At 35.4% G+C, this 19,203-nt stretch overlaps 3 protein-coding genes across 3 annotated transcripts; 2 read left to right on the top strand and 1 right to left on the bottom strand.

The window, feature by feature from the left end:
- Nucleotides 1-792: 792 nt before the first annotated feature.
- On the top strand, nucleotides 793-2,651 carry LOC132053912 (F-box protein At3g08750-like). Its single transcript, XM_059446005.1, has 2 exons — nucleotides 793-951; nucleotides 1,347-2,651. Exons 1-2 carry the CDS (start codon nucleotides 793-795, stop codon nucleotides 2,649-2,651), a joined length of 1,464 nt encoding a protein of 487 aa, XP_059301988.1.
- A 1,397-nt stretch (nucleotides 2,652-4,048) lies between these two features.
- On the top strand, nucleotides 4,049-5,272 carry LOC132053911 (putative F-box protein At3g10430). The gene has a single exon (XM_059446004.1). The coding sequence runs from the start codon at nucleotides 4,049-4,051 to the stop codon at nucleotides 5,270-5,272; it is 1,224 nt and encodes a 407-aa protein (XP_059301987.1).
- Nucleotides 5,273-6,621: 1,349 nt separating this feature from the next.
- On the bottom strand, nucleotides 6,622-18,299 carry LOC132052133 (CLP protease regulatory subunit CLPX3, mitochondrial-like). The gene is made up of 15 exons (XM_059443510.1): nucleotides 17,178-18,299; nucleotides 16,493-16,554; nucleotides 16,285-16,373; nucleotides 15,413-15,492; nucleotides 13,503-13,553; nucleotides 13,231-13,305; nucleotides 12,996-13,073; nucleotides 11,068-11,124; nucleotides 9,549-9,619; nucleotides 9,355-9,454; nucleotides 9,118-9,222; nucleotides 7,649-7,711; nucleotides 7,356-7,478; nucleotides 7,096-7,251; nucleotides 6,622-6,946 (listed from the first exon to the last, which is right to left on the bottom strand). Exons 1-15 carry the CDS (start codon nucleotides 18,045-18,047, stop codon nucleotides 6,872-6,874), a joined length of 2,055 nt encoding a protein of 684 aa, XP_059299493.1. The 5' UTR covers nucleotides 18,048-18,299; the 3' UTR covers nucleotides 6,622-6,871.
- Between the last annotated feature and the right edge of the window lie 904 nt (nucleotides 18,300-19,203).

Here is a 19,203-nt window from a genome sequence, read left to right as displayed (position 1 = left end):
AGGGAAATCCGCACAAAAAAATGATGTAATTTTCTCAATAAATAAAGGGCAAACTACATAAATGACAAACATTTGGGCTTTAATCAAGCCACATAGCAAATGTTTCAATATTTACATTTTGTAGCACCAACCCAGCTACCAACGGTTGTATACGTTTTTTTCACTGTATTCATTTTTTGTTTTCGCTGTATTCATGAATACAACAAGTTTTTTTTTCCTATTTTTTCACTGTTTTCATGAAAATGACTATCTGTATTCATAAATTAGCTTGCTATATTCATAAATACAGCGAGTAAAAAATGAATACATAAAAATATATGTACACCAAAAATTAACAACACGCCATATTTTTCGGTATGTATACAACAAATACAGGCGTATACAACATAGATACACCAAAAATATTAACAAAAACAGGTGAAAAACACTGTATACAACATATGTACACAAAAAAAAAAAAAAAACTAATACACTCAAAATATTGAATACAAAAAATAAAATTGATTGTATTCATCTGTATACAGGCGCTAATTCACTCTATTCATTTATATACAAAAAGATCTTTTTCGAAAAATGCGAAAAATATTATATACCGTGTATGTATACACCATATGTATACACAGATCTGAAAAAAAAAACTTCCGAAAAATATGTATACAGTGTATGTATACACTGATCTGGAAAAAAACTTTCGGTCAAAAATTTCAATCATATCTGTGTACACCTTCTTTTCTCCGTCATCATCACTTACACCTTCAGATCTGAAATTTTTTGATCGGAGACGGGAGAACAATGGCGCAACAGAGGAGTCGTAAAACAGAGGCGGTGGTTGGCGGCGTGTGGTTGTTGTGCCGTCTCCGGCGTCAATCTATTTTGCCGGAGCTCCGCTTGCTTTCCTTTTCAGCTATGCACCATGGCGGCGTCAATATTCTCTTTAGCTCGTTCAAAAACGTATAAATCGATTCCGGAGCTCGGCGGTGGTGGCCGGCGGTGGAACAGTGGGGAAGAGGAGAGAGAGAGATGGGAGGGTTGGGTTGGAAGTGAATAGTGTGATGGGTATTCTACTTTGTGTGTGTATATATATATATATATATATATACGGTTACTAAATGTCATTAATATATAAATATTTGCTATGAGAAGTAATTAAGTTAAACTATAGCTACTAAATGTCAACATCCACTATATGTTTATTATGTCATCTTAGGTATCCCATAAATGGGAAACGTCGATAATCAGCCCAAACTTATGACCCGCTAGGCTGATTTTGTCACCTTAATTACACTTCACTTGTTTGCTTACTAGTACAGTACTATATTTCACTTCATTTAAGTTCTCAATCGTAGATAGCAATCACCGTTGTTGCACCGCTCGAGTCCAACGTGACTGCTGGATTTTACCCTAATAATACCTTGCGCATACTTCTGTGTAGTCCAACTGATTTGCAGCTTAATTCCATGGCAGATCAAAATAATAGCAACTACAATGAAGAAGAAGAGTACTCAATCATGACTTGCAATTTGCCCAAAGACGCAGTAGTTCAGATACTCTTATGTCTTCCCGTAAAGACACTACTTCGATTCAGGTCTGTCTGCAAATCGTGGTACAATTTCCTCAAAAGCCCTAATTTCATTAAATTACACCTTACTCATCAAATCTCTCGTCCTGCTTCAACCTTTATTGCTTACAAAAGGGAGAATCATAGCCGTTTATGGCCTGATCTCTTTTTGCTCAATCTTCATCCAATTGCATGCAACATTGAACAATATAATGTCACTATTAACCACCAATTGCCTTTACCTTTTGGTACTGATGACCTTAAGGATTACGCGAATTTCAAGGTTTGTTACAATGGCTTAATCTGTTTGGTAAAGGATACTTATACCTCACCAGTAGTCATTCTTTGGAATCCTGCAACTCGGAGAAATAAATGCGTTAATATACCTTCTGAGTGCTCCAGATTTACTTATTTAAAACTAGGTTATCATCAACAAAGTAATGACTATAAGATTTTGAAAGTCCCGTTTGAGACTCGGAGGATCGATGAATCGTCGAAGACGGCTTGGGTTTATACCCTGAGTTTAGGTTCATGGAAAACAATACCGTTCACTCTGCTTGACCTAACTGTTGCTTGGGGACCTCAGATTTCTCTGAATGGTTTTGTGTATTGGCTGGCTGGTTCAGGTGCGGTGGTGTGTGTTATCTGTTTTGATTTGATTAAGGACGACTTTAAACTTATAGACGTTCCTGATGATCGTGGATTTGATTGCAAACATGTTCGTAGAAGGCTTATGGTTTTGAGGGGATCTCTTGCTATGATGGTGTCTGTTGAGGATGGTTCTGGAGATACTGAGATATGGGTGCTGGTGAATAAAATTAGTGGCCTAAAAACATATTCTTGGACTAAGGAATTCATTATAGAACCTTTCCCCAAAATGACAATCCCGTTGGGAATCTGGAAAGCTGATAAGCTTCTCGTTGTAGTTTTACAAACTCGTGCTCTCAAGCAAGTCTACTCTTATGATCTGGTTACAAAAAAGAGAGACGATTTTCATGTGCCAAAGGAACAAGATTTAGCAACTTTTATATCAATGCATGGGCGTTATTTTGAGAGCTTGGAACTTGAAGATGGATATGGCCGGAGATACTGAAACAAGAAGTTTGTGACTACTGCTACTATTAATTTTTGGATTTTCTATTTCCTAATCCTTTGGATAGAGTAATGGTGCTATTAAGTACTGATTTGTTTTCCATTTTATTCTTTAATTACGTTGATTAACTTCCTCTATCTTTGATTAGTTTTACTGTGCTTTCAATGGAGACGCCAAAACCTTAGAAATAAGTCCTTCACATTTGCTACAATTGGAGAATTGTTTTAGAAATATTGCTGAGTTCATTTATTTGATCTTTTAAATTTCTATTCTAGCCTCTTGATTATCAGCCTATCTCTTTTTAAATTGTTCAATAACATGATGTTTTTTTCTTTTGCAATATGTGCAACTGGACTGATCTATATAACAGATCAAATTTATTTCTAGAGGAAATTAAAATAAGTAAGAATCTGAAATTTATGTCATAACTTTGAACAATAAAAGAGTCCTGTAAGTGAATATTAAATTCACCAATTGTATCTCCTGAATAAAATCGCTCGACAATGATGATCACATGCTTTTTAAGAAATGACGTTTCTTGGAATGAGGTTATGGCATTCTTTCGTTAAATTACCAACTTCATGGACGCGTCTAGTATTCTCCTTTGACAATGCCAAAGCAATGTCAATAGTTGCCATTTTGTGGTATGTGCTACGTATTTCCAAGTACATTTATTTGTAGACCCTAGCTTTCTAGCAGTCCTTTTTATTCCTATTAGAGGCTTTCTAGGAGTTCTTTTTATTCCTATTAGAGATTCTTATGTAAGTAGAAAATATAGAAAATTTTCAGTGTTTTTCACTTTTATTTTATAAAATATTGGTTTGAAATAAATTTAAATAAAGAACACGATCAGTGATGATTTATATAACAGGCCTTCAACTTATTTGGGGACAAACATAGTTATTATTGTACTTATATTGCACGAAAATCCAAACCCAAACTGAAGCGCCCCTTACAAATAGGTATATCGGTTTGGGAAGACGCGAAAAAACATTCATCGTTTATATTTCTGATATGCTTTAAAAAAGAAAATGACAAGCAGGAAGAAGAGTAGTAAAGCAACTGATGAAGAAAATAGTTGAATAGTATTTTGATAATAACAAAATAATTCTTCCTTTAGCCAAGATAGACCCCTACGTCAACTTGACCTCTTGCCTTGAATGAAAACAGTTTTCTTCTTAATATTTAAAGGTAAAATTTTCCTCTACGTTTTTCCAAACTTGATGTGATTTTACATCTGAAATTGTTTTAAATACTTTGAAATCTTATAACAATGTTGAATATTTTGAGAGAAATACTTTTAACACTCAAATTCACCTAGCTTATAAGTTTAGCCAAACACCTTCTTAGTATGCTTCGTTTATTTTACCCTAATAACGGATTTGCAGCTTAATTCCATGGCGGATCAAAATAACAGTAACTACGATGAAGAAGAAGAGTACTCAATCATGACCTGCAATTTGCCGAAAGACGCAGTGGTGCAGATACTCTTACGGCTTCCCGTTAAGGTGTTGCTCCGGTTTAGGTCTGTCTGCAAATCATGGTACAATTTCCTCAAAAGCCCTAATTTCATTAAATTACACCTTACTCATCAAATCTCTCGTCCTGCTTCACCCATTATTGCATGGGAGAATCATAGCCGTTTATGGCCTGATCTCTTTTTGCTCCATCTTCATCCCATTGCATGCGACATTGAGCAATATAATTTCACTATTAACCACCAATTGCCTTTACCTTTTGGTACTGATGACCTTAAGGATTACGCGGATTTAGTGTTTTGTTACAATGGCTTAATCTGTTTGGTGAAGGATATTTATACCTCACCAGTACTCATTCTCTGGAATCCTGCAACTCGGAGATCGAAATTCATTAATATACCTTCTGAGTGCTCCAGATTTACCAGATCTACTTATCTACAACTAGGTTCCAGATCTACTTATCTAAAACTAGGTTATGTACAACAAAGTAATGACTATAAAATTTTGAGAGTCCCCTTCGAGACTCGGAGTAACGATGAATCATCGAAATTGGCTTGGGTTTATACCCTGAGTTCGGGTTCATGGAAAACAATACCGTTCACTCTGCTTAACCAAACTGTTGCTTTGGGACCTCAGATTTCTCTGAATGGCTTTGTGTATTGGTTGGCTAATTCATTCTCTGTGGAATGTATTGTCTGTTTTGATTTGATTAAGGACGAATTTAAGCTTGTAGACGTTCCTGATGATCGTGGATTTGATTTTAAACTTGTTCGTAGAAGGCTTATGGTTCTGAGGGGATCCCTTGCCATGATTGTTTCCGTTGAGGATGGTTCTAGGGATACTGAGATATGGATGCTGAGGAATAAAATTAGTGGCCTAAAACCATATTCTTGGACTAAGGAATTCATTATAGAACCTTTCCCCCAAAGGACAATCCCGTTGGGAATCTGGAATGCTGATAAGCTTCTCCTCGTTGTTTTACAAACTCGTGTTCTCAAGCAAGTCTACTCTTATGATCTGGTTACCAAAAAGATGGAATATTTTCATGTGCCAAAGGAACAAGATTTAAGATCGTTTATGTCACTGTGTGGGCGCTATTTTGAGAGCTTGGAACTTGAAGATGGATATGGCCAGAGATACTGAAATAACAAGTTTGTGATTACTACTTCTGATCCTTTGGATAGAGCAATGGCACTATTAAGTACTGATTTAGTTTCCATTTTATTCTTTAATTTGTTTGATTGACTTCAATGGAGACCCCAGAACACCTTAGAAATAAGTCCTTCACATCTGCTACAATTGGAGAATTGTTTTAGAAATATTGCTGTGTTCATTTATTGGATCTTTTAAATTTCTATTTTAGCCTCTTGATTATCAGCCTCTCTCTTTTTAATTGTTCAATAACATCATGTTTTTTCCTTTTGCAATATATGTAATTGGACTGATCTATATGACCAATCAAATTTTATTTCCAGAGGAAAGTGAAATAAGTAAGAATGTGAAATTTGTGTCATAACTTTGAACAATAAAAGAACTCTGTAAGTGATTATTAAATTAACCAATTGTTAATTTTGAATAGAATCGCTGGGCAATGACGATCAACACTTGCTTTTTAAGATTTCGTTTCTTGGAAATGATGTTATGGCATTCTTTCGCTAAAACAACCAAATTCCATGGACGCATCTAATATTCCAGTGTCAATATGTAAAGATTTACCTACATCCGATGTTTACATCAAATCAGTAAATGCACGTCATGTGTAATCAATAGGAAATATATAATATTTTTTATTGCTTTTGATTTTGCAATATGTTGCTGTCAGATGAAATTAAACGAAACATGGCAAGTAATTATTATAATCGACCCCAACTTATTTGAAAAATAGACATGGTTATTGTTGTACTTCCTTTAGCCGAGACAAATCCTTTCTCTACTCTTACTAAAAGAATATTTAACCGTTTGGACGTCTTCCTTGAATGACAATAGTTTTCTTCTCATCTTAATATATAAAAACACTATTATTTCTTTCTTGTTTTCCCACACTTGATGTAGTATCTGAAATCACCATCCTCCCTCCCACCCCCTTGTTTTTTTTTTTTTTTTTTTTTTTATCTCACACATTTGAAATTACTTTAAACAACTTATAGCAATGTTCAAAATTTTGAGAGAGAGATAACATTTTGACACTCCAATTCACCAATAGAGAGGTGAGAATTGATGAACCTACTAAGCTAATTTGACCAGCTTATCTGCTTAGCCAAACACCCGCTTAATATGCTATTTTGTCAATTTTCTACTCGTGAAAAGTTGTTCCCGCAATTGTGAAAAATTGACAACTTCCTACTAGTGAGAAGTTATTCCTGTCAGTCTGAAAAGTTTCTGTTATCTCTAGTTCATAAACCGTATTAGGTATTACTCTTGCCTTTCAATAGAATTTGATTGCTATGATCCACGAAAGAGACCACCTCTTGCTTCACAAAATCACTGAGAAATATGAAGAATCAAAGTTTTCTCATTGCCAAAGAATCGGTACACTGCTGCCTACAAATTAGAATGGTTACATTTTCCTTGTATACCGTTTTCTATTTTCTATTGACTTTCCTGGAAGCAGATTGCTATGATGTTTTACAAGGGGATCAACACCCTGTATTATGAATTTACATTTTACAACAAATGGAATTTTTTTTTTCTAAAAAAAAAAAAAACCATGTATGAAATCCTAGGAGTGTGGTTCTAATAATCTTACATGCTGATTGCTCTGGATGAGACTTCAGACTCACCCTCCTGCAGCTCAGTTTCGGCCGCACCATTATTTTCCTGGCAATCGAATTTATCCACACGTCAAACAGTGTGCACGTATGTCCACTTACACAATCTAAAGCTTATTCTTATGAGAAGAATTATTACGTTGAAAAGAGACGGGCTATAGAGAGAATAAACTAAACAAGTGAAAGTTCAGATCATACTCTATCTACCAAGTGTGCCTGCGCAAGATACCGTTGCAGAGCACCATCTCCCCGAAGTACTTTTCCACCACAACCACGTGCATTTACTGCACCTACTGACTCTTCATCCACCACAATGGCATCTACTCTATCATCTCCAGCTTTGACATCAGGAATCTGCACATTCAATCAAGCGAATCAAATATGAAAAAACACTTGCTCATGCTCTTATAGATTTGTCAAGCTCCTGTCAGAAATAGATTTGGACATATTTTATTTACCTCATACATAGCATCAGTTAAGATGGTTTCAAGTAAGGCTCTCAATCCCCTAGCACCAGTATTTTTGACCATTGCTTTCTTGGCAATCAATCTTAATGCTCCCTCCGTAAAATGTAGCTTAGTCTAAACAAGCATGTGAAAGTCCAAATCAGTTGAGTAATATATTCAAATGTCTCTCTTCTGGATTCGAGGATGTGCATGTTCATGTTTTTTTTGGCCCTTGGGTTTGTTGGGTAAGGGGTTGTAGAGGTGGGTGTGAGTGAGAAAAGAGGAATGAAACATAGTTTACTTACGTTATTCATGCTAAATAGTTTTTTATATTGCTTGCAAAGAGCATTTTTGGGTTCCGTGAGGACCTGTCAGAAAAAAGAAACATGAAGTTAACCAACTTGATAATATGGAAAAAAACAGGAACTTCAAGACCAAAAAAAATAAAAAAATATGAGGGAAGAGAAGAACAATCAAAGCAAGGAAACAGAGAACAAAAAGAATTAGGCAGGGGGACTAGTAACAATAACAAATTAGGCCTCAGCCTTTTGCTACTATCCTTTGAGGGGGTGTATAATTGGAACTAAGATACATTGTAAATTTTCTAATTGTGAGAGTAAATTAAAAAGAGAAGTCATGTGTTTAAAACTTGATAATCTAATGAAGACAAGACCTATTTAGAGGTGTCAAAACACAACAAACATACTTGTCCACCTTGGGGCAATTTCTAACTTCAGAACAGAACACTACAATTTCTAATGTTAATACTAATGTCCCAGCATGGGCAAACCAACTTGGATTTGACTCTGCTAAAACACAAAAGAGTAATTAACAGCTATACTGACCAGCCACCCAAAAGCCTCCTGAACATTGTCAGGCCAAGTTGCTGGGAAATCCTGGAAAATTCTAATTGGATTCTCTATAGGAAGTTTTTAGGAAAGTGATTGAAAAATATTGCCAGAGACTCGACCACACCAGTACGGTCATCAGAAACAGGCATGGTGCCACAGAAATGTTCACAGGAAGAGTAGTGTTGCCGTCGGAACGGTCAGTGAAAGTTTGAAGGCACAGCACCCTGGGACTAGTTAACAGAAATACGAACGGCGCCACTCAAGCACTCGCAAGGCATTCTAGTGGTGCATCTGGTTTCCGAAATATACACGAATAGTACATTTATAGAAGAAAGAGAAACTTTGGCCATATCGAACTTAAGAACATAAATCTGGCGACTGAGAAAACAAGAGGAGAATATAGTGGTAACTTGGTAATTTTATGGATAGAAGAGAAACCTATCTATAAGTATCAACCAGAATAAACATTTGATATTTATTCAATGTAGGGAAACATCTAACTTAAGAACTTGAACACTTCTAAAATTCTAACACTTAAAACAGTTGATATAGTAACATTTTTTTAACAAATTTAATCAACGGATATATTAAGAAACGTTACGCCAATTAACCAATAACCAATCATTCTCAACATTTATAAATCTAGGGTCTTTCATGGTAACTGATGATAAGAGAGCCAACTGGACTTTAACAATATTTGTTCTGCTTAAATCATAACAGAGCTATTCCAGATAAAGTATTTCTGATAAAAGGAAAACACAATTGCTAGGTAAACTAAACTTATGAAGTAGACCAATTGCACAACCATCGGAATGAGAGACAACCTCCAATTCTGAATGATTTGCAGCTTACTTTCCATATACAATGCAGTAAATGATTACAGTAGCAAAATAAAAATAAAGCAACAGAGAAAATAAAAATACCTGAACAAGCTGGTCCTCAGTCAGTGCAGATAAACTAACTAAAATAGGAAAGCGTCCAATAAACTCTGGTATGAGGCCATATGTAATAAAATCGCTACTTTCAGCCTGGAAACATGAAAGGATTTTTTTTCAGGAACAGCAGCTGACTAGGTATTAAATTCTATTACACACAAGTCATAACTCATAGTCTCAGGCATATAAAAAAAATATAAATTAAAATTAGATCATCATTCTTACAGATTCTAGCAAGGATGATGTTATAGTTGCATTTGTTATTCCCCCAGTTCTCATGTTAGCACGAACTGGAGCTCCAAAACCGATAGAAGAATCCTGTCGTCTGTAATAAGGGGAACCCTTTGTCAGCCATCATAGTTCACAAAAGTCATAGTTCCTGATGCGCTTAGAGAAAGTAATTCAGAAAATAAAATTACCTCTCCGAAATAGTCTTCTCCAAATCAATGAATGCGCCACCACAGATGAAAAGAATATCTTTCGTATCTATCTGTATAAATGTTGCAATACTATTTGAAAATTCATAGGGGAAGAAATAAAAAAGAATCCAATAAGTGAAGCATAAAAGACACTCGGTTTTGTTAATGAAATTTGCTAAAAATCATTGATGTATTTACGGTTCCACTTCAGAAAAAGAAAGTGTCTACATGTAGCACCTGACTTTATTTTGTCTGAACTGATTGACATGCCTGTTAACATCTAGAAGTGGACCTAAGGATGTTGACCATCAACAAATCCATCTACAACAAGTCTCACTACATTTAAGTCAGAGCATGAGATCCAATTTTTAACATCTCTGAATGGAACATTATCTATAGGACGTCGCCTCATCTAACTTATCTATTGATTCCTCACCTTATTGTCTACTGCCTCCATTTCAATTTGTTTGTCTGGTTTTGACTTGGCAAGGAGTTTAAGAAAGTAAAGAAGACTACTTTTGAATCTTGTGGTCTTAAATTAAAGATATGTGGAATGTACCAAAATGGCCTTTAATCTTGTGGTCTTAAACATGCCATGTGGAAAAGTTGGAATTAAAGAGTTGCAAAAAAAAGGAAAGAGGCACTCTTTCGAAACGGACTAAAAAGGACAGTCAGACAAAAAGATTTAAATAGAGGGAGTATCTCCTTATATAATAAAAGAATCAAATAGTTTGCTTGGTAGATTGCACCTACTTTAAATGTGCATTGTTCACCTTGTCTCTGATATTTATTGTGCTCAAATTTCCATAACTTTCTGCCCTATGCTTCAATATCGGTATCCTCAATGCTTCCTAATTTTCCTCCATCCCTATTGATTCCTCACCTTATTATCTATCTCCCCAATAAAAGAATGACAGATCCGTACAATTTACTACATCCACAGTTGTAGAGTTATAAAAAAATGACAGGTCAAAAGAACATCGGCTTACTGCAAACAATGAACTGACTGTATATAATGTTGAGATTGAGAGAAAACATTCAGGCTCTATACAGTAGCCATGCATTACTATGTAAAACATTACATTGTATCTTAAACTTGCACAACTCTGAAGGAAAGGAACTTACAGGTTTCTTGAAGAGATAGAAAACATGGTTGTACAGCTCTGGGAACCATTTATGTTGTTTTGTAAATTTTTAAAGCACCAACAATATTCAAATTAGTATAAAAGGTTGTTTGCTTGCTTACAAGGGCTACCTTTCAAAACTTGATACACATCTCTTTCCGACCTTCAGCACTGAGGAGGTTCAGACTATAAACAACAAGTAACCACTCAGCAGAATTCATGTTTTTTTTTTTTTTTTTGGTGAGATTCAGTATTCTGTATACGTCTTGTATACTAGAGTTTTCCTTTTACAGGGGTAAAATTATAACTTTATCCCAAAAAAATAAAAAGGTTGCGGAACTCTGAAAATGGTAACAAGGGAAAAGAAGAACCGAACACACTCTCATCCACTTTACCTGAATATTCTCACCGCGAGGATGCTTCCTTGCCCCCTTTTCAGGTACATTCACAATCTGGATTAAAGAGATATTTCTGTTATTGCTGGTTAACAAGGGCAGCAGCCTACATCATTAGCTAAGGACGATGCTGTTTTCAAGAGAATTATTAAGTGATATAGCAGCAAGATTCGTAATACTGCCAAACTTTTAAAGCACAAATGATAAGCATCACGATTACAGCAATACAGAAACTAAAGAAAACAAATTGAGGACAGTGAAGCTTAACATGATAACAATCAAAGATTTCGTCTAAGATCTTTTAGAATCAAATGTCGAAATGGAAAAGACAGTCTTTGAACAGTTTTCATGTTTGATATTTTCAGGCTCTATGGAACTTGCCAAGAAAATTAAGGACAAAAGATAAATAATACCAAGGCTTACTCTACGCCCTTTTTTTTTTTTTTTTTTTTTTTTTGAGAAGGTAACATTCTACGCCCTTTTTTTTTTGCGGGGGAACAGATCCGGAACCACTGATTATACACCGTGGGAAACATAAATGAGAAATAAAAATTAACAAGAAAAAAGTTGGATAAACATCTTTTTTAAGTGAAAAATTCATAGAAATCCAGCACACATTGTAAGTATCAACCATGAAAGTTGATAAATTCCTTTGCGTGTGTGATACAAGAAACAAAGCAATTTCTTCGTTGTGCAATTACCTGCGAGTTTTAAGACGAAAGCATTCTAGCAATGCTTTTCTTTTTGGTGATTGTTCACTATTTTGGCGAGATTATTTCAACGATACTATTAAGATGACTGTTTCTTCGACAATAACTTTTTCCAGCATACTCGCCGGGACTTTCCTGTTATGATTTGCAAACTCAACTTGTTTCACTACATCGTGTTTGAGGGGCATGTTGAAGGGCGAGATAATTAATTTAGTTATATGCTAAAATGCATTAACGTGATTAACTTAATACTGTAGAATATTCTTTGTACTTCAGTCATAATTAGGAATCTCAGAATTTACGTAACTTCTTTATATAAGAACTTTTTCTGTAGGGATTCCAGTAGGTCTAACACTGTATCAGCTTCATTTACAAGTTCCAAACTACACCAAAAATAAACAAAAAGATGTGCAGTTTTCCTTTATTTAAGATCTTACCTTAGTCCAAACTTCCCTTATATTATATAGTCTAATCCAAAATTTCCTTATTTAATGTCGCCTGAACTCCAATAAGGGGAGCTCTCATTTCATTCACGACCAATTCAAAAAAAGTTCAAGTTCTTTTATGTATTCTATCTTAGACTAGTGTCAATCAGAAAATCTACTAGTCTTCAATTCAACCATGATCATTAAAAGTTGAATTCTTCCAAACGTGCTAGGTCTATATTTTTTTTCCTTTAATTAGATGGCGGTTGCAGTTCAGAATCTATTCTTATTTTACAATTAAATAAAAAGATCCATTTAGGCAATACCAATTAGCCAGGAGTATGTTTCAGTGTTAGTACGTTTATTATAGGTCCCTATGCTTTCTAGAAGCCTTTTAGCTCTATTAGAGATTTTTATGCCAGTTGAAAATGTCGAGAATTTCCAGTACATTCTTTTTATTTTATAATGTTTGCCTGAGATGAATTTAAATGGAGAAACGTGGTTATTGAGGATTCATATAGCCGACCTAACTTGTTTGAGTCTGAGACATAGTGGTTTTAGATAGGATTGCATATCCTGATTAATAGCTTTCTAATAAATTTGCAGCAGAAATTAACTCATCCTACCCTAATATACAAGAACTGAAACCTATAATAGCCTTTGGACTTATCTGCAAGAACCTAGTTGAACACAAATCTGGAAGCTATTAATAGCCAAAGAGAGCCAATGAATACTTTGTTTATTATTTTAAAGAAAAAAAATTAATAAATGGCCCAAGACCAAGAGCACTCACAGTTCCTTCTAGCATTTTCAACAGTGCCTGCTGAACTCCTTCCCCAGAAACATCTCTGCTAATGTTTAAGCTCTCAGCCTGCATAAGAATAAAATAGGTGTCAGTTGTGATATCCTTCAAATGTCAGATAAAAAGATTACACAGTGATCAAATTTCTTTAGCATAAGGCATACAAATTTTCTTCAAGTAAGCTATAAATAATTATAATATACAAAAAAGAGGCAAAAGAGATCACCTTTTTTGTTATCTTATCAACTTCATCAATGTAGATCATCCCTTGTTGTGCTGCTTGCACGTTAAATTCAGCAACCTGCATGTTAAATTAAAAGCTAATAGTTCTTTCCAGAATTTCATAAGCTCGTATGAAACAAAAAATAAAAGAGTCCCGAAGAAACAAATTTCTTCAGCAGACATCCACAATTCAGAGCACCAAGAATATGTAGAACAAACACATGCTTAACTCAGCCAGTAATCTGCAAACTTATGAATCTTTAATAGGAATTATACCGTAAGCAACTTGTACAATATGGATTCGACATCTTCACCAACGTATCCAGCCTGTAAGATAGGTAAAAATGCTTCTCAGTTGGACATTAAAAAGTAAATGAAGAAAGAACGAGCACCATGTGGAAATGTCAACTAAATAGCATTTACAAGTTGATTCTGCTGTGCTTACATTCTCACACTTGGAGCATTAATAAAAAGATAGCAATCATTTCAATCTTTTAGATGTAGGTGTTCCCGCTTGGGAACAATTTAAATCCAGATATAGTGGGAGAAACTTGATCCTATTTTCTAATCATAGTTTAGCAAGGGGAAAATCTAATTCTTTTTCTCCATGAGGTAGCTTGATTCAAGCTGAAATATTTTAAAGATGTGATAGTAGAAATATTTCTGTGATTTCTGAAACAGTTTGTTATTGGCAATTTTGGTCTGGCAAAATGGAAACAGTTTGTTATTGGCAATTGTTTAAGCAGTTATTTTCTACCTTGAAGGATTCATGTAAAATATAATTGAAGTCTAGTACGAAAAGTAAGTATACACACAGCACTAGAATATGGACTGTGAAGAGAAGATTCTGCAGAGACTTGCAGCTGCAACCAGCTAAGGTTCTGCAAGATTGTGCCAAGGATTGAGGACTGCAGCCCCTCAGGCAGCCTGTTCCCTATACGGTATACCACAGTGGCAAGCACATGATCCTAGCTAAAGCTGTTTCTTTTCCCATATTCTAGTAAGAGATCTGGAAACAGCAGATTCAGGAATTTTCACTACTAGCCTTTGTCCTTTTACTTTCATTTCTAGAGTGTACTTTCTCAGCCCATATTCTAGCATTGCTTCGAAATTCATCACACGTGCTAACTGGTTATTGAAGCTCTGTGAAGCCACCAACATTTTTTTATAACCATGGTGTCTTGGCCAACTTGCAGGCGCCTTGACTAATTCCAGGGTACTACCTCCCACCAGCACAAGAAGAAGATGTTTTTTTTTTTTTTTCTTCTTTACGATTAAAAAGATTTATCATCATACATAAATAATGGATTAAATTTGTACTGGATAATAAAGTATCATTTCCCCTATTTGTTGTTGCATTTGTTTTGTGTCTTGCTATTTGTTGTCACTTCTCTTACAATCGATACTTCTCTTTTGAGCGGAGGGTCTATTGGAAACAGCCTCTCTACCCCACAAAGGTAGGGGTAAGGTCTGTGTACATCTTACTCTCCCTAGACCCACTTGTGGGACTACACTGGGTGGTTGTTGTTGTTTTGTCATATATTTCCTGTAAATTAAAGCTTACTGAGATATTCTATCAGTCATTATATGGCATTGGCATGTACTGTTTGACACATTGATATAGAGGTATTGTGGAGTTTTTATATTAGATGACTTTCCAAACTACGATTTGGTAAAATCACAACACTTAGATCTAGCCAAACAAGGATCAAACATGAACTGGGGAATATTCAACCAAATCAACTCCAACCTAGAGTTCCATTATATCTGATCTGTGATATCAAAAGTTCCCAAACAACCACTCAGGTTCTATGTTCTTTGACCTTCAAGAGAAGAACACCTATGCATTGAGAATGAAACTGAGTAACGGGATAAATTAGACATAACCTAGCTACAGAGGAGCAATGGTCAGTGACAGCAAAAGGGCCAGAAAAGAAGAGCAAGCACCTTGCCAGTAAAAGGATGGACTCCACACCATTTTTGATCAAGTCCTTTTAATAATTTGTAAATTGGATATGGGGTGAGAGAGGTCCAAACTCTTGGCCTCAGGATTACTCAGAAGCTATGAGACCTACGTGCTAGCCAACTGCGCCACCACCCCAATCTCCACACCATTTATTCTTCATTAAATAAGAACAGAAACAATCAAAGTGAGGAAAGTTCAAATCAAGTAGCATCTTACTTGCCTGAGTTAAGGTTGTTGCATCTGCAATAACAAAAGGCACATTCACAAAACGTGCAAGGGTTTTTGCAAGTAGTGTTTTCCCTGTTCCAAAAGCAGAGTTAGAAAGTTCCAAGTTTCACAACTTCTTCCACACAAATAAGAAATTGTCAACAGAAAATATGATTGGTTAGTGAGAACACACATTAGTTTAAGGAAGGTACAAATAAAAAACATAAAATGAAACTGAGCACATTCTTAATGCAATCTATATTTATTGCAACTCTTACTGCGTTACAAAAAAAAATTAAACTCTTGTTGAAGAATAAGTACAGGAAAAAGAAGAAGAAACTCCAATTTGCCCTGGTTAGGTTGGTAGACAAAACAAGAAATAGTGGACAAGGTGTTCTGATGAAGAACGAATCATGGCTGCAACGAGAGAACATTTTCTCATCCTTTGTTTTTCTTTTTATCATTTCTCATTGAACAATGAGGGGAACACTAGTTCCCACATCTCCGTCGTTTTTACAGCCCCAATTTTCCAGACACAGTAAGTAGGGAGTTTCTCAATAAAGGTTCTCAATTTTGGAACATCCCTGATAACAAAAAATATCAACTGACAGAAGGTCAACGTTTCCAGGGCTAAACAAAAGTTTAAGGAAACAACAGACGAAGTACCAGAATGTAAAAAGGCACATTCACAAAAACAACTAAGGATTTGCAAATAGTTTCCTGTTTCAGAAAAACTAAAGCCAGATAGCTTTCGGTATGGAGACTTCTGTTAGCTGACAATCTCTGAAGGTTCTTAGGTTAAGGATTTGCATAAGTAACTCTTATTCAAAAAAGGATCTGCATAAGTAACTGACTGGAAGTACAAGACGAAAAGTTGATTTCTACCTGATCCAGTAGGCCCCATCAAAAGCACATTGCTTTTTTCTAATTCCACATTTTCTTCACTATCATCCTTTGCCGATTCTGCTCCAGACCTAACACAGAGGTATACGGTTGATATGGAGAAAATAAAGTAAAAAAGAGAAAGGAAAAAGAAAGATAATAGAATTTTTCAATAGGATACAAAGATATCATGAATCAATGGATTGCTAACCCCTTCTTCAATGAAGCATGGTAAATCCTTTTGTAGTGATTATAAACACCCACTGAAAGCACCTGCCAAATGAATCACTTTGTGAAAAAAACGAAGCAAACACAGTACAAATTCGAAGCATTTATCTCACGTAGAACATATTGTGCAAACAATGAGAAAGTCTACCCTTTAGTCCATTTCTAAACAGAGCAACAAAGAAAAGATTATGCCTGAAGCTCATAAACATCAAAGTCCAATTTACTCTCTGACTCCCAGGAACGATATGCATCTCCTTAGGCATAAAATGAAAAATGGAAATATGTTATGCTCAAACTCCCAAAGTAACAGACTTCTCAAGGAAAAGAGAAGAAGGGACATTTGTCCACCCTCAAAACTCCCAGCAAAGACAGTTACAAAGACATCAGTAATATGAAAGTACTGTTAATTGAAATTGCAAGTTGAAAGTTCAATTGGATTGCGCACCCGTAGATAGACTCAATTCTGTTTCTTGATCACAGGTTCAAACTAAAGTTTCAGACTTTCAGAATTTGTGTAGTTCAGTGAACAAACAACTAATAGATATACCACATATAATTCAGTTGCATGATCACAGTTAAAGATTAAAGTTTCAGACTCTCAGTATTGACTAATTCACTGAATAAACAATGACAAACAGATTCAAAGAATAAGAAAATGAAAAAAGGACCTTCTTGGCACGCTCTTGACCGATGACAAATTTATCAAGTCCCTTACAGATCTCCTTTGGCGTTGGCAAATTCTTCCCCAAATTCGACCCACCCCATCCACTCTTCTCTCCACTACCCTCATCCGCGCCACCACCACCACCATTCTTCCCCTCAGTTCCAGCAGCCCGAATCAGATTCAATCCAGGCGCAAATGGTGGACCAGGAGGTGTATGCACCGCCAACCCATTACCCGGTGGTGGTGGGGGCCAATTCTCAGGTGGCTCACCACCATATGATTTCAACGACTCCCAAAACGACGGCCTTTGCCTTTTCCCATTATCGTCCTCATTATTCACTCTCTTATTACCATTCCCATTACCATTACTTTTCACTCTCCCAATCTCAAAAAAACTACCTTGTAATGGTGCCATCTTATATGGCCTGAAATAATAAGCTGTTTTACAATTAGGACATAGATTCACTGCTTGGTAAGGACCCGAACCCCCTTCTTTCGAATCACTATTACTATTATTATTATTCTTGTCATAATCATCATTATTAGATGAAGGAGGAATTAGTTGATGATGACGATTACTAAACAAAAGATCCATATGTTTAGAACAACGAGGACAATAAGCTTCAGCCCTAATCCTTCTTGGTGATGTTCTATACTCATCTGAAGAACCACCACCTCGGTCCCATTTGTACCTTTCCTGTACCCCAATTAGTGATTCTCTACGCTTCATATGTGAACCCACGTGTAACCAATTCACATAATTCCTATGTTGTCGTTGGTTGTCTTCTTGGTTTCGATAAATCGAGGTGGTTATTCTTGTTCTTTGCACTACTTGTGTGTATTTTACATTTCTCCATCTCCATATCCCTGACATCGTTTATTACCTCGAGCTGAACTTGTTCTTCAATCCAAACAATATGATTAAATCGAATAACATAAAATTAAATTAGAAAAGGATGTGAGATTGGGATCTGTGAAGATGATTAGAGTATTGTTATTACAGGGTGGTGATGTTTTTGTAAACGGAAAGAGTATAACTGAAGATGAAGTATTATTATTGATAAATGAAAAAAAGAAGATAAAGGTAAGAGCTTTTTTGTACGAATGTGGAAAAATGACACTAGAGTTTCTACTTTCTAGACCAAAAAAATTGTGAAGGGTATGGGACAAAAATTTTGAGTTTTGACCGCGTCATAATTCATTTCTTACTTGCCACGAACCCCACGGATAACCAGTTACCATCCACTTACCGATGCAACCTCTGTGAACTACCGCGGTTAATGTAGATTCCACGATGTTAAATTAAGTAATTTTTTGTAAATTATTTACACTCCTGTAATTTATTTTTCCACCAACATTCCTGTAATTAATGCAGTATATTCTAATTATTAAGACCCCTCTTTTTGGTCTTGTATAGGTGCGGGTATGGATATTTTAAGTTTTTACTTATTTTCTTTACCAAAGCTATTAGCAAAGGGGTAAATAATACTAAAAAGAAAGTCCAGCGGGTAATATGGGCATAGTTTAGACGTGTAGTTAACAATTTCACTATAGTTTAGGTGTGTTTCAATGTCTTGTCTACATTAATCATTGGTCATATGGGCATAGTTTAAATGTGTAGTTATCAATTTCACTATAGTTTAGGCGTGTTTCAATGTCTTATCTACATTAATCATTACTGTTTCATTCAATTCATGTCATCATCATATCAAATAAAAAATGAAAAATAAGTTATATATAGTAATAATATTAAAAGTTCTCTCTTACAAGTCTAAGATATATGTCCAACTAGTAGATATCACACCATTTTCTTCTATCATGTCGTATCTTTAGCTAACTATGTATTGATTCTAAGAATTTATTTATCTTTCTAGATAATTCTCTTCCATGTGATATTAGGTCTACCCCGTTCCAAGAATTTATATATCTTTCTAGATAATGCTCTTCCATGTGATATTAGGTCTACCCCATTCTCTTTAAAAAACTTCACTTACCATAGTTTCTCACCTGCTGATCAGTGCATTTGTAGG

This window comes from Lycium ferocissimum, chromosome 4 (assembly GCF_029784015.1).
Source record: "Lycium ferocissimum isolate CSIRO_LF1 chromosome 4, AGI_CSIRO_Lferr_CH_V1, whole genome shotgun sequence".
NCBI classification, from domain to species: Eukaryota; Viridiplantae; Streptophyta; class Magnoliopsida; order Solanales; family Solanaceae; genus Lycium; species Lycium ferocissimum.
This window is presented reverse-complemented; position numbering and strand designations above follow the sequence as displayed.